Source organism: Mytilus californianus, unplaced genomic scaffold, assembly GCF_021869535.1.
Source record: "Mytilus californianus isolate M0D057914Y unplaced genomic scaffold, xbMytCali1.0.p SCAF_2, whole genome shotgun sequence".
Taxonomy (NCBI): Eukaryota; Metazoa; Mollusca; class Bivalvia; order Mytilida; family Mytilidae; genus Mytilus; species Mytilus californianus.
Genome location: NW_026262668.1, coordinates 121,092,797 through 121,109,348, shown reverse-complemented (window position 1 = coordinate 121,109,348; position 16,552 = coordinate 121,092,797). Strand labels below are relative to the sequence as shown.

General features: G+C 32.3%; 1 protein-coding gene across 2 annotated transcripts in view; it reads left to right on the top strand.

Annotated features, from left to right (window-relative positions):
• The window catches only part of LOC127728702 (nuclear envelope integral membrane protein 1-like), a 33,353-nt gene extending 17,329 nt beyond the window's left edge, over positions 1–16,024 (top strand). For both annotated transcript variants that reach the window (XM_052236335.1, XM_052236334.1), the window contains exons 5-8: positions 3,875–3,968; positions 6,930–7,282; positions 8,502–8,663; positions 15,635–16,024. In XM_052236335.1, the coding sequence (XP_052092295.1) occupies positions 3,875–3,968; positions 6,930–7,282; positions 8,502–8,663; positions 15,635–15,782 (757 nt within the window). In that variant the 3' untranslated portion in view covers positions 15,783–16,024. The remainder of the gene's footprint in view (positions 1–3,874; positions 3,969–6,929; positions 7,283–8,501; positions 8,664–15,634) is intronic.
• Positions 16,025–16,552: the final 528 nt, after the last annotated feature.

The following is a 16,552-nucleotide window of genomic DNA, read 5'->3' as shown; positions in this document are numbered from 1 at the left end:
TACCTGTTTCTTTGATTGTTAATATTTTTGTATGCCATACACCTTAGTCAGTAAGTATTTACCTGTTCCTTAGATTGTAAATCTTTTTGTATGCCAAACACCTTAGTCAGTATGTATTTACATGTCCTTGTGTTGTTAATCTTTTTATATGCAAAACACCTTAGTCATTTAGTATTTACCTGTTCCTTGGATTGTTAATCTTTTTGTATGCCAAACACCTTAGTCAGTAAGTATTTACCTGTTCCTTGGAATGTTAATCTTTTTGTATGCCATACACCTAAGTCAGTAAGTATTTACCTGTTCTTTGGATTGTTAATCTTATGATACCAAACACCTTAGTCAGTAAGTATTTACCTGTACCTTGGGTTGTTAATCTTTTTGTATGCCAAACACCTTAGTCAGTCAGTATTTACCTGTTCCTTGGATTGTTAATCTTTTTGTATGCCAAACACCTTAGTCAGTAAGTATTTACCTGTACCTTGGATTGTTAATCTTTTTGTATACCAAACACCTTAGTCAGTAAGTATTTACCTGTTCCTTGGAATGTAAATCTTTTTGTATGCCATACACCTAAGTCAGTAAGTATTTACCTGTTCCTTGGATTGTTAATCTTTTTGTATGCCAAACACCTTAGTCAGTAAGTATTTACCTGTTCCTATGATTGTTAATCTTTTTGTATACCAAACAGCTTAGTCAGTAAGTATTTACCTGTTCCTTGAAATGTTTATCTTTTTGTATGCCATACACCTTAGTCAGTAAGTATTTACCTGTTCCTTAGATTGTAAATCTTTTTGTATGCCAAACACCTTAGTCAGTATGTATTTACATGTCCTTGGGTTGTTAATCTTTTTATATGCAAAACACCTTAGTCATTAAGTATTTACCTGTTCCTTGGATTGTTAATCTTTTTGTATGCCAAACACCTTAGTCAGTAAGTATTTATCTGTACCTTGGATTGTTAATCTTTTTGTATGCAAAACACCTTAGTCAGTAAGTATTTACATGTTCCTTAGATTATAAATCTTTTTGTATGCAAAACACCTTAGTCAGTAAGTATTTACATGTTCCCTAGATTGTAAATCTTTTTGTATGCCAAACACCTTAGTCAGTAAGTATTTACTTGTTCCTTGGATTGTTAATCTTTTTGTATGCCAAACACCTTAGTCAGTAAGTATTTACCTGTTCCTTGGATTGTTAATCTTTTTGTATGCCAAACACCTTAGTCTGTATTTACCTGTTCCTTGGATTGTTAATCTTTTTGTATGCCAAACACCTTAGTAAGTATTTACCTGTTCCATGGATAGCTAATCTTTTTGTATGCAAAACACCTTAGTCATTAAGTATTTACCTGTTCCTTGGATTGTTACTTTTTGTGGTATGATTGCCAATGAGACAACACTCTGCCAGAGACCAAATGACATAGAAGTTAACACTGTCTGGCGTTCAACAATGAGCAAAACATACCCCATAGTCAGCTATAAAAGGCCACTTTGAAATGACAAATGTAAAACAATTCAAACAAAAAAACTAACGGCCTGATTTATGTACATAACAATGAACAAAAAACAAATATGATATACAGCAACTAAAGACAACCACTGAATTACAGACTCCAGACTTGGGACAGACACATACAGAATGTTGCGTGGTTATACAAGTTTGCGGGTGCCCATCCCTCCCCCTAAGCTGGGACAGTGGTGTAACAGCACAACATAGTTATGAACAAACTATTAAAATCAGTTGAAAAGGTCTTAACTCATCAGATCGATACAAAGCAGAAAAACAAGGATCAAAAACACAGACTGGATGTGGCAGGGTATTTATACATCCCTACAACAAATTGGATTGTTAATCTTTATGTATGCCATTAGTCTATTATATACTTTGTTTATATTGATAACATAAGCATTCAATGTTATTTATTCATCAATTGAACAAGAGTATATTTTGTTTGTCACACTTTTCTTTTTTTTTCTAGATTATATTTAAAAGTACTATCAAATTTTATTTATGCACAATATCATGGAAGAAGTCAGATCTTATTCCTTCTAAACTCACCTGGCCCTGATAGTCCAGTGTGTGTTTTTGCTATTTATAGCACAGGTGTCTTGAAAACCACAGCATACTGGATGTACCATCAAGGTTGATTTGAGTACTGAAATATTATCTTCATGTGTCCAGCCTAATGAAAGACCTGATTTTAGGTCTAGTGGTAATCTGTTTGACAGATTTTATAAACTGTACATAGCTACATTAAGTTTAATCTCCTATGCTCTATATTGGACCCTTAGTACCAATTTTCAAAACATATTTTAGGAACTGACTTTAACTTGCAGTTTTATTTTGAAGCTATAGATGCAAACATGAAAAATACAGATTTAAAAAAAAGTTTTTTTCTCAGTTATGAAATTTTCTGTTTGCTATAGAAGACATATTGAATTGTACTGACAACTATTGAAACTAATTGACCTTTGATTTTTGTCATGCCTGCGACTTCTGTCATAGAACGTGAGACAGGGGTAGTGAGCAGACGGCAGTGGCCACGGCGGCGTCAACAAACTTCTTAAAAGCTTAATATTTCAGAAGGTAGAAGACTTGGATCCTTCATACTTTGGATATAGATGCCTTATGTCATGAAGTTTCCGTCTGTCATATGTCCATTGTGCTTGCCCTCATTTTCATGGTTCAGTGACTACTTGAAAAAAAAGTTAAGATTTTTAGTATTCTTAATTTCTCTCTTATTATGATAAATAGGATAACTATATTTGGTATGTGCGTACCTTAAAAGGTCCTCATGCCTGTCAGACAGTTTTCGCTTGACCTCTACCTCATTTCATGGATCAGTGAACAAGGTTAAGTTTTCGTGGTCAAGTCCATATTTCAGATACTATAAGCAAAAGGTCTACTATATTTGGTGTATGGAATGATTGTAAGCTGCACATGTCTAAATGCCAGGTGTCATCTGACCTTGACCTCATTTTCATGGTTCAGTGGTTAAAATTATGTTTTTGTGTTTTGGTCTGTTTTTCTAATACTGTATGCAATAGGTCAACTATATTTGGTGTATGAAAATATTTTAGGATGTACATGTCAGTCTTGCAGGTTTTATTTGACCTTGACCTCATTTTTACGGTTCATTGCTCATTGTGAGGTTTTTGTGTTTTGGTCTGTTTTTTCTTAAACTATGAACAATAGCTCAATGATATTTGGTGTATGGAATAATTGTAAGGTGTATATGTCTGTCTGGCAGTTATCATCTGACCTTGACCTCATTTTCATGGTTCATTGGTCAATGTTAAATTTTCTGGTTAAGTTTGCTTCTTAGATACTATATGCAATAGGTTAACTATATTAAAAGAATGTAATGATTGTAAGGTGTGCATGTCTGTCTGGCATGGTTCATCTGACCTTGACCTCATTTTCATTGTTCATTGATCAATGATAAGTTTTCTTGGTTAAGTTTGTTTCTTAGATACTATGTGCAATAGGTAAACTATATTTGAAGCATAGAATGATTGTAAGGTGTACATGTCTGTCTGGCAGAGTTCATCTGACCTTGACTTCATTTTCATGGTTCTTTGCTCAATACAAAGTGTTCATGGTTTGGTATGTTTCTTGTATACTATAAGTAATAGGTCAACTATATATGGTGTATGGAATGATTTTAAGGTGTTCATGTGTTTATGGCTTGGTTTATCTGACCTTGACCTCATTTTCTATGATCATGTTAAGTTTATGTGATACTTGTAGTAAAACTTTATATTTAGGACTATCAGCATAAAATAAATGGTCAGTAAAGCAGGCAAGACATTTCAGCATGTGCACTCTTGTTATCTTTAAGACAAATGATTATGTTTTCATATTATGATTTCAGGAATGTTAATTTACAATATGGATCTGGTGTATCACTTGGTATTATAGCATCTTTACTCATTCTGATGATAATTCTTCACAGAGTTTTCCCACAGGTAATGATTTAGTTTACCAGATTTATTTCTCTATTGATATATTTTAACAGTCTTCTCAAATGATATTTTTTTAAACAATGTTAGTTTGATAGCCTGTCAAATTGATCATAAGTTAATCATTTTGTCATTTTAAAAGTATATACATGTTATATGGGTCATGAAAATACTTACTTGAATATGAATGCAATATTTGTTTCTTGATATTAAGCATCCTGGATCAATGTATAACAGCTAGAAAACTATAAGCAAAGCTTACAGAACCATAGGCCCTGCTTCTCCAACTTGAATAGACATTGCAATGTCCATGTTTGCAGTGGGATACCCAATAGTGATTCAGATCAAAAGTAAAACTGGCGATCTTAATATTCTAGAGTTCTGGTAAAATCTAGTCAGTGGTATGCCCCCACCCTCCTTGTCATCTCATGCTATTAGAAACACTCAAAATTATTTTTAGAAAGGAAATGTGTGTTCAATAACAGTATGTATTAAAGTTTATGTGAAAGTGTCACCAAAATCTAGACTTTGGTTTAGGAAGAGCTGCTGATACAAGTTACCTTTCACTTATATATGACTATATTTTTATTACCAGTGGGAAGACATAAAAAAGCAGTTTGAATAAAAAATTTCAGAATTTTTGGGACATGTGAGGTGAACCAGCTGTCAGTCAATTGATCCTTTTTGTTGCACCACTTTTAATGGAATAATGGCCCTTGTCCACATTTTCCCCAGTGGCAGGTAGGGATATATGCCATGTTTGTTTAATAACATAATACAAAGGCCGTACAGAGGCCTATAATTGCTTACTACCACTTCATTTTAGCTCAAGTGAATAATTGTCTCATTGGCAATCATACCACATCTAATTTTTGTCTCACCTGCGGCGCAATATGAGAGACAGGGATTACCATTCGGCGGTGGCGGTGGTGTAAATTTTTTGTATAAAGCTTTATATTTCAGAAGATAGAAGAGCTGGATGCTTTATACCTTGTATTCAGATACCTTATGTAACGAAGTTTCCGTCTGTCATATGTCAGCTGTCCTTGATCTCATTGGTTCAGCAACTGCTTGAAAAAAATTATAGTTTTTTGTCATTTGAATTTCTCATTATCATTTTGATCATTCAACCTGTTTTAATTGAAAGCTAACTAACTAATTTTTACTATCAAATACAAAAAACATGATACTTTTTCACCAATTGTGAAAATAAATAGGGATTTACCTCCATGGCTATTTTTAATTGGGGGGATAACCCAGAGTATTTTATACGAACAAGATTACTATATTTGATATATGGGTTCCTTGCAACTGTTTTTCAATTACCATAAGCAATAGGTCAACTATATATGGTGTATGGAATAATTGTAAGAGGAACATGTCTGTCTGACAGGATTTATCTGACCTTGACCTCATTGTCATGGATCTTTAAAATCAATGGTCAGTTAAACAGGCGAGACATTTCAGCGTGTGCACTCTTGTTATATACTGTATTACATTTTTATACGCTAAATTTGTATTACTTTTTAGCTCACCATTCCGAAGGAACTGTGAGCTTTAGCCATCACTTGGCGTCCGTCGTCGTCGATGTCGTCGTCCGTCTGGTGTAAACTATTTCAAACATCTTCTCCTCTGAAACTACTGAACCAATTCCAACCAAACTTAAGCTGAATGATCCTTAGGGTATTTAGAATAAAGTTAGTGTTTTATTTTCTGTTTCGTCAAAAAACATGGCCGCCATGGCTAAAAATAGAACATAGGGATAAAATGCCGTTTTTGGCTTATATCTCAAAAACCAAAGCAGTAAGAGCAAATCCGACAGGGTAAAAGTGTTCATAAGGTAAAGTTCTATCAGCCCTGAAATTTTCAGATGAATCTAATAACCCATTGTTGGGTTGCTGCCACTAAATTGGTAATTTTAAGGGAATTTTGCAGTTTTTGGTTATTATCTTGAATAGTATTAATGATAAAGATAAACTATAAACAGCAAATACGTTCAGCATAGTAAGATCTACAAATAAGTATATATGACCAAAATTGTCAATTGACCCCTTAAAGAGTTATTGCCCTTTAAGGACAATTTTACACAACTTGTTTATCATGTTTTCTAACTTTAAAAAATCTTCTCCTCTGAAACCACTGAACTAATTCCAACCAAACTTAGGCTGAATAATCTTAAGGGTATCTAAAATAAAATTTGTGTTTTATTTTCTGTTTCGTCAAAAAACATGGCCACCATGGCTAAAAATATAACATAGGGGTCAAATGCAGTTTTTGGCTTATATCTAAAAAAAAACAAAGGAGTTAGAACATATCTGACGGGGTAAAAGTGTTCATTAGGTGAAGCTCTATCAGCCCTGATTTTTTCAGATGAATCTAATAACCCATTGTTGGGTTGCTGCCACTAAATTGGTAATTTTAAGGAAATTTTGCAGTTTTTGGTTATTATCTTGAATAGTATAAATGATAAAGATAAACTGTAAACAGCAAATATGTTCAGCAAAGTAAGATCTACAAATATGTTTATATGACCAAAATTGTCAATTGACCCCTTAAGGAGTATTGCCCTTTGAGGACAATTTTACACAATTTGTTTATCATGTTTTCTAACTTTAAAAAATCTTCTCCTCTGAAACTACTGAACCAATTCCAACCAAACTTAAGCTGAATGATCCTTAGGGTATCTAGAATAAAGATTGTGTTTTATTTTCTGTTTCGTCAAAAAACATGGCCGCCATGGCTAAAATTAGAACATAGGGGTAAAATGTATTTCTTTACTTTTGAAGAAAATATGACAGATACAAAGAACATTTCAATGGAATTTTTAAGCCACTCATTAATATTTATTAAAAAGCAAAAATAATCATTGATGAAAGATTTAAGCAAAAAATTACAGGTGAGCGATTCAGTCTCTTGAGAGCCTCTTGTTTAAACATAATATAGATATTGTAATCTTTTATATTTTAGAGCCTGAAGAAACTTGGATATTTGATGGTTTTATCAAGCTGTTGTGCATCAATGTATTTTTGGCAACTTTTTGCCACCTCATTTTCATCAACAGTTATGTCATATTGGAAATGGATCTTGGGATACATTGCTGTGACAGGATTTCTAAGTTTTGGTGCATGTTATAAATATGGACCAATCACAGACCAGAAAAGCCTTAATATCTTAAAGTGGTTAATTCAGGCTTTAGGTGTCTTAATGATTTATCAAGGGACTCAAATACCCCAGATTTCTGTAGCTATAATAATGGTGATATTGACAATATATAATTTACCTAAAGGATTATATAGTAATAAACTAACGAGATATTTTAGGTAAGAATTAGATATAAGAATAGAGCATCTTTGTAAAAACCTGCCTCATTGAACACATTTATTAGAAAGTATCAGTAGTCTCATAATACTGAGGATTTATTTATTCTCATCTGAACTACCATGGTAAATGCTGTCAGGAGTATACTGATATTGACTTTGTAAGGGTTTGGCTTGTGTACTTCACGTTGTTCTAGTGTGAAGATGACTCTAAATAATATATGTCTATGCAGGTCAAGATTCTTTTAAAAACCGAGAGATAATGTATGATTCAACAGAACTATGTGACAACATAAAATTATTAGTGACAGCACAAAAATTGCTGATATGCTATTGTACATGTTCACAGGATGTTAAAGGCTTATGTGGAACTTAGAAGTTGTCAAGGAATTGATTTTATCAAAACAGATACTTGTAGAACAAACAGTCCCTTTTTGTTAATTGTATAAAATAAAGAGATGTGGTATAATTGACAATCAGACAACCCTCCACCAGAGACTAAATGATGTGGATGTAAGCAACTATAGGTCATTGTACTGCCTTCACCAATGAGCAAAACCCATATCTCATAGCCAGCTATAAAAGACACCACCATAACAAAACATAAAACAATTCAAATGAAGAATTATGTACAAAACAGCAACAAATGACAACCACTAAATGATAGGCTCTTGACTTTATCCATTTGATTTACAAGGATTGAATATTTTAACTTATGAAAATTGTTTTTCTTTTTGTTCTGCTCAAAGTTACTGGCAAATGTGATGTAGCACAAAGTACATGGACTCTTTTGTTATTCCCACCCCACTTAGTGGCAGGGGCATATAATGTTACCCATGTCTGTCATTTCGCCTTTCTGAAATTAAACAGTTGTCTGGACTTCTTTTTCATTATGCCTGCAGATATTGATCTAATTTTTGGTGCATTTGTACATTGGTGTATAAAAATGACTTACAGATAGGATATGCTTGTCCTTCCAGTTGACTGAATTTGGTGTCCTTGGGCCATTGGACTTGTTCAGACTTTTTTGTAATGCCTATCGATCTTGAACTCATTTTTGGTTCATCAGAGTACAAAATGTATAATAATGACTTACAGATTGACATTTAAACATTCTTTTATTGTCCTCTGTGTATTTGCATAGACAAATATTTTTTCATTCATATTTTAAATCTAATCAGAAATAAAAATTATCTGTTTTCTTTTCTTTGTTTTTTTTTAGATATAGATTATTCAAACCTAAAGTCAGATTATTAACAGAAGAAGAATACCAAAAACAAGGATATGAAGAAACAAAGAAAGCTTTGGAAGATCTACGCAAGTTTTGCCAGAGTCCTGATTGTAAACCATGGAAAGTTATCAGTAAACTCAAAAGTCCTGATAGGTAAAACATTTTATTGTTGATTCAGCTATTTTTGTGGGTATCATCAATTTTCAAGGATAGAGAAAAATGGTATTTTCCTCGATATTTGATTTTATGATTTTCAAAAATTCTGCAATGCAGTTCCACAATAATACAATGTGTAAATTTTGCCTTGTTCTAGCTGGACAAGGAATTAATTTTACCCCTTAAGGAACTTGTTAAAAAGAATTGACTCTGTGATTACTTTTTTAGCACCCACTCTGTAGAAATATGTATTTTGTTGAACACTTTGATAGATTTGTGGTTCACCTGTAGCGACCATATCCAAGAAAATTAGTACTCCACAAGTACTAGTAATGAATCCACAATATATTTAATACATGTACTCCACAAGTAGTAATGAATCCACAATATATATAAAAGTAGAGTATGATTTACGTTCAAAAGATTTCAGGTTATGAAGAAACAATCTATAAAAGTAATCAAGACACATTAAATGTAAATTTTGTAACTTAAGTTACCACCCTAGCTGGTCTTATACTAGCATACTCACCTTAATTACTGGAGGTCTTGGCTTCAATCCCATGCCATGTAAAACCAAAGACTTTAAAGTTGGTATTGGCTGCTTATCCACTAAGCATGCAGATTTAAGGAAAGGCAAAGACTGGTTAACTCAATTAGAATAATGTAACTGGGTAGGGTGCAATTTCTTCTGGCTGATTGAATCTGGACTAGCATGTTAAAGTCAATCAAACTTAATTTTGATCCAGCACAAGCAGGATATGTTATCACATTAAATGTGCAGATAATACTGTAAATTCAGAAATTATTGTGAGGTTTTTATTAATGCGAATAATGCTACTGGGTGAGTATCGCAATAATAAAAACTTGCATTTTGATATCTAATACATAATACTGTATGCAGATTTTCCTGAAATCGCAATAATTGATCTTGCATTATTGTCCATTTTTTAAAAATCGCAATAATAAATGCACACAAAAATTTCTGAATTTACAGTATTTGCTATCGGACATAATGGGTAGGCATACATTTCATCACATTTTAAATATCATCTTTGGTGATATTGTTCTTATGTGTGATTGACATGTAATCTGTTTTACTTTTTCATCGATCTTATTGCTATTTCAAAATCTGCAACGCTTGACCCAAGATTTGAACTATTGACGTCATATAACAATCACTTTTGCATTGTTGCATCATACATTTTCTCTTGTTATAAATTTCATTTTTTTTACGACCCCAAAAATTTCGGTTGTATATTGCTATGACGTCGTCGTCATCCGAAGACATTTGGTTTCCAGACAATTTTTTTCCCTTAAGATTTAATAAATTGTCAATTTTCCAAAGAAAAATTGGGTATCACAATTTATTTTGCTAATTCTTTGTATATAGTCTGAAAACAGATTTTAATCCATGGCTGAAGCTCCACTTATGACATCAAACTTTTAAGAGAAAGTCTGTGATTGCCATTATCGGCAGACAAATTGTGATAAAGTGATATTATTGTCGAGCCTTCGACTTTAGTCGAAAAAGCGAGACATAGCAATCCTACATTCCGTCGGCGTCATCGGCGGCGGCGGCGGCGTCCACAAATATTCACTCTGTGGTTAAAGTTTTTGAAATTTTAATAACTTTTCTTCAACTATCCTGGGTTTGTACCAAACTTGGACAGAAGCTTGTTTATGATCATAAGATAGTATCTAGAAGTAAATTTTGTAAAAAAATAAATCCATTTTTTCCTTATTTTACTTTTAAATGGACTTAGATTTTCTGCCAGGAAACAACACATTCACTCTGTGGTTAATGTTTTTAAAATTTTATTAACTTTCTTATACTATTTTGGATTTGTACCAAACTTGGACAGAAGCTTGTTAATGATCAAAAGCTAGTATCTAGAAGGAAATTTTGTAAAAAAATAAATCCATTTTTTCCGTTTTTTACTTTTAAATGGACTTAGATTTTCTGCCAGGAAACAACATATTCACTCTGTGGTTAAAGTTTTTAAAATTTTAATAAATTTCTTATACTATTTTGGATTTGTACCAAACTTGGACAGAAGCTTGTTTATGATCAAATGCTAGTATCTAGAAGGAAATTTTGTTTTCTTCCAGTTAACATTACATTCAGTCTCCAGTTAAAGTTTTTAAACATTTATTAGATTCATAAACTATCCTGGATTTTTACCAAACTTTGACAGAAGCTTCTTACAATCAAAAGATAGTATCAAGAGGAATATTTTTATTGATTTACTTACTCATTTTTGTTGGGCCTGCGATTAACAGAAAAAGTAGGCGAGACACTGAGTTCCGCAGAACCCTTACAAATTTAAATGTGTGGAAATACTTATATATTTTTTGGGTATCAAATTTCATGGATTTTGTAGTTACCTTAGGTACTAAAACTACAAATTTTAATACCAAATGAAATGCATTTTCTCTTTAATTTCTCACGTACATTATATGAAACAGGAATTCAAAAATCCATGGATTAATTATTTTCCAATAAACCACAGAAATTGAAATTTACAAATAAAAGTACTTGATCTTTTCATATAAACTTAAAACCAATAGGTATCTAGAGGTCAACATACAGTTTTTGTCTCGCCTTGACAGAGTCAAAAAGTGAGACATAGGTATGCTGTTTCCGGCGGCGGCTGCGTCAACAATGTATTAGTTTGTGATTAGGTCTAGTTTATGGTGAACCACTAGTGGTAGGTCAATGATATTTGGTATGCAGTTGTATTAGCATTGGCACATCTCATCACCATGGAGATTATTTGCCCCCCCCCCCCCCCCCCCCCCTCAGTCATGGTCTATTGACCTTGAAACTTTTGCTTAGTTTTCATGTATTAGTTTGTGATTAGGTCAGTTTATGGGGAACTACGGTACTAGTGGTAGGTCATTGATATTTGGTATGCAGTTGTATAAGCATTGGCATATCTCATTTCCATGGAGATTATCTGGCTCGGCCCACTCAGTCATTGTCTATTGACTTTGAAACTTTTGCTTAGTTTACATATATTAGTTTGTGATTTTTTTTTTTTTTTTTTTTTTTTTTTTATAATGAATTTTCTTTATTGTAACAAATAGACTAGCACAACATGTATGAACAAAAGGTATACAGAATGGCATATTTACACAAAGGAAGTATTAAATAATTAAACAACAATTGAATATATGATGGCGCAACAATAGGTTGAAAATAAATAATTTTCTTATAGCATTGGAATCTTATTTGTTCTTGCAATATTTGTTAGTGGTGTTTCAATCAAAATTCAACATTTATTATTTATTCTATAATAGGGGCCCAGGGACTCCAGTATTTGTTATATTCATCTACAGAGAGGTTTTTAATTGAAATGTATTTTTCTAAGTTCAAGTGTTCCTTTAAATAGTTTTTTAAAGCATTTAAATTTGGCAAAACTTCTTGTAATTTTGTTCAGTAAATATAGTATTTTGAAAGCAGAATAATCTTATTTTTAACAAAATTCAATTTAACATTTTCGTAGAGTTCAAATAGAATAATCATTATATTCAAAGGCAGTTCAATATTTGTCATTTCAAAAATCCAGATATTTAGTGCATGCCAGAGGGTGGCGACCATCGGACAACTCCAAAATAAATGTTCTATGGTCTCTTGTCCTTCTTTGCAAAATGTACATATGCTGCTACTATTTATTTTCATCTTGTAAAGTAGTGAATTAGTTCCTAAAATTCTATGTATAATTCTATATTGGAACCAGCAAAGCTTAGTGCTTCTAGTATATTTTGTACACGAAGTGTGTATATTTTTCCAGTTAATACCAGTCATATTAAGATGGTTCTCCCATTTTTCTTTTGCAGCAAAAGTAATATATTTCTCATTCAATACTTTGTACATGTCCTTTGAACCTTTTTTTGATTCAAAGAAGATACTTATGTTAAAAGGTAATATTGCTTGAATTTTTTTCTCCTTTACTTCAATATTGATCGTGTTTAACCACTCATTAAGCGAGTGTGCTATTCCATAATAATGTAAAATATTTGGCCTAAATTGATATAATTGTTGGAAATTTTGAAATGACATAACTTTGCCCTGATAATCTAACAAGTCATGCACTGTCCAAATTCCAGCGTTTGCCCAGTTTTTATAGTAGACTCTTGAACCACCAATTTTAAAGTTTTCTACCTTCCATAAAGAATAAGATAGAATTTCATCAATACATCTTGGTTTTCTAATTTGATTAAGGGTTTTCCATGCATCAAAAACCTCTTGCCAAAATTTATTTGATGACCTTTTAATAGGCCCAATATAACTTAGTTCACTAAAATTTATTTGCTCCACAATAGAGACTAATCTCACCCACTTTGAATTCGAATTATACAGCCGTCTTACCCATGTAAGTTTCAGTCCCTGTATAAATGCTTTTAAATTTAGCATTTTTAAACCACCCATATAATAATCTTGACATAAAAGATCTCGCTTGACCTTATCAGGTTTATTATCCCAGATAAAAGCATACATTTTATTTGTTAAATTACATAACATGTTCTCATCTGGACTAGGGATAGATAGAAACAGATGATTTAATTTAGATATGACCAAAGTTTTTAAAATGGTAATCTTTCCAAAGGGGGTGAGATACTGTTTTGACCATTTTTTCAAAGTGTTGTCTATATTATCTAAAACTGGCCTATAATTTAAATTAATCATTCTATCTAGGTCGACTGAAAAAGTAATTCCAAGGAGCTTAAATGTACTGGAGCCCCATTTCAATCCCCACTTTACACAAATTTGATCCTGGCTATGTTTTTTGCTACCTATCCAAATAACACTTGTTTTTTCTATATTAATCTTAAGTCCCGAGATTTCAGCATACAATTGGAGAACACGAAGAGATGCATCGAGCGATTCTGGTGAGCCATCTAATATCAATGATGTATCATCTGCATATTGAGAAGGTACAAATTCTGTATCATCTATAGTAATACCCTTTATCTCCTTACTATTTCTTACCAAAATGCCTAATATTTCTGCACATAGCAAGAAAATATAAGGAGATAAAGGATCTCCCTGTCTACAGCCTCTCTCTACAGTGAAGAATTCTGACAGAAAACAGTTTTGTGTCACTGCAGCTGTTATATTGTTATAGAAGGTTTTAACCCAGGATATAACTGATTCACCAAAATTAAAATATCTTAATGTATCATAAAGAAAGGACCAAGAAATGGAATCGAATGCCTTCTCAAAATCAATCAGCAAGAGAATTCCTGGGATATTATTTTCTTCAGTAAAATGTAAAATATCATATATTAATCGACAGTTTTCGCCTATATATCTACCTGGAACAAAACCAGTTTGATCAGAACTTATTAATTTTGACAAAACAGATTTTATTCTCTCTGCTATACAGCTTGATGCCAATTTATATGTAGAATTTAGAAGAGTAATAGGTCTCCAATTCTTAAGAAATTAGTTTGTGATTTGGTCAGTTCAAGGGGAACCATTAGTGGTAGGCCAATGTCAATTGGTATGCAGTTGTATAAGCATTAGTACATCTCATTTCTATGGAGAATATTTGGCCCAGCCCTCTCAGTCATGGTCTATTGACTTTGAAACTTTTGCTTAGTTTACATATATTAGTTTGTGATTAGATCAGTTTAAGATAAGCTGCTAATGTTAAGTCAATGATATTTGGTATGCAGATTTATTGGCATTTGCAAGTCTCGTTTCCATTGAGATTATATAGCCCCACCCTCTCATCATGGTTCATTGACTTTGAAACTTTTACATAGTTTACAAGTTAATGTTTATGTTTATGTTTGTTTAAAGGAACAACTTATGATAAGTCAATGGTATTTGGTATGCAGTTGTATTAGCATTGGCACATTTCATTTCCATGGAGATTGTTTAGCCATGTACCTTCAGTCATGGTTCATTGACTTTGAATATTTGCATAACTTACATGTTAAAGTATTGCTATTTTAATTTCAAGATTTGCATTATCAAAATTACAAAAAGGTGAGACATATCTCTATGTTAACAGTTTATTAAGAATAAACAAGTGTCTACACAATATGTCAAGCTCTAAATTTTACAAGTGTCTACACAATATGTCAAGCTCTAAATTTAATAAGTGTCTACACAATATGTCAAGCTCTAAATTTTACAAGTGTCTACACAATATGTCAAGGTCTAAATTTTACAAGTGTCTACACAATTTGTCAAGCTCTAAATTGAACAAGTGTCTACACAATAAGTCAAGCTCTAAATTTAACAAGTGTCTACGCAATATGTCAAGCTCTAAATTTAACAAGTGTCTACACAATATGTCAAGCTCTAAATTTTACAAGTGTCTACACAATATGTCAAGCTCTAAATTTTACAAGTGTCTACACAATTTGTCAAGCTCTAAATTGAACAAGTGTCTACACAATAAGTCAAGCTCTAAATTTAACAAGTGTCTACGCAATATGTCAAGCTCTAAATTTAACAAGTGTCTACATAATATGTCAAGCTCTAAATTTTACAAGTGTCTACACAATTTGTCAAGCTCTAAATTTAACAGACTTAAAAAACTTCCATCAATACCAATACAATCATGATGATACCTTTTCTAGTCTGAGCGTCTGAGCTGCAAAATTTAGTACCATACATTTAACATAAACAAATGTCTCTTTTATAATTACTGAGTCTATTTGAAATAACCATATCCAACAATAGAATAAATTATCCTTAGGCTATTCCTTGTTATATCTCCTTTGACCAACTTTACCAATCATTTAAAAAACATTAATTTTAATCATGTGCTTTTTATTTGCTGTTACATGGAAATCAAATGTTTTGTAACCTTCTTATCTATATAAATACCAGTAGATCCCCATGAAAAACACAAATTTTAGAAGGATGAAATTTCTAGCATAATAGGACTCACCTATCTACTGTTTTTTTTTTTCCAAAAAAATATTATTGGGTATTTTTTTTTAAACAGGTTTGCTAGTTTTATTGAAGGAGACTCTTGGCATGTGAATGATCAAGAACTATTAGAATATGACAGTTTTAATGATGAAGAACTACACACAGAAAATGAGGAAGAGGAGGAAGAAAATATCATCTCAGAAGATGAAAACCCAGAATGATGTATTTCTTCTAGAAAAAGGAAGATAGGTCAAATGGGTTTCATTCATATTCATGTGATAGATTTTACAATCTATAATAAAAACCCTCCCAAGTTATGTGGTTTTTAACAGAAGATGACAGTCCTAGCATCGAAGTACTTTGTAACACCCTCACTTTATAAACAATTGACTACTGTTACAACTACCATCATTTACTCTTTTATCTAAAATAACAGTCAGTATTAAAGATAGTCTGTCTGGCATTCCTTTGCTTGTTTCTGTATACGCCTGTCATAGATGGAACATATTATTGTATACGGTTTGTCTTCCTGACCACACATCGTACAACCTAAGAATGCTTTGATCAAACTTCATGAAACTTGTATGCAATGATTTGAATTGGTGAAAGAAAGCTCCTTTTCAATTTCAAAAATTATTCTGTTGGTCTTTCTAGAGTTATGAGACATTAACCTTCAAATTATCAGCAATTTTCATATGTGATACAATAGCTAGGGCAAGCTTGGATAAATTTACTTCAAGCTTTACACTGTTCTTGTCACCCACACAACTGCACAGTTCTTGCCATATATTTATGAAATTTATATCGAAGGTTAACATCAGCAATGTCTCGGATGAGTTTCAAAATCAGCAATGATCAATTATTTTTACAGGAGTTATGTCTCTTAGAAATGTAAATTCTATAGATAACTGAATTGCTAGTGCTCTCAGGTGTACAGTACTTGCCTGATATTTATCAAATTTATATCAAAGGTAAGCATCAGCGATGTGTC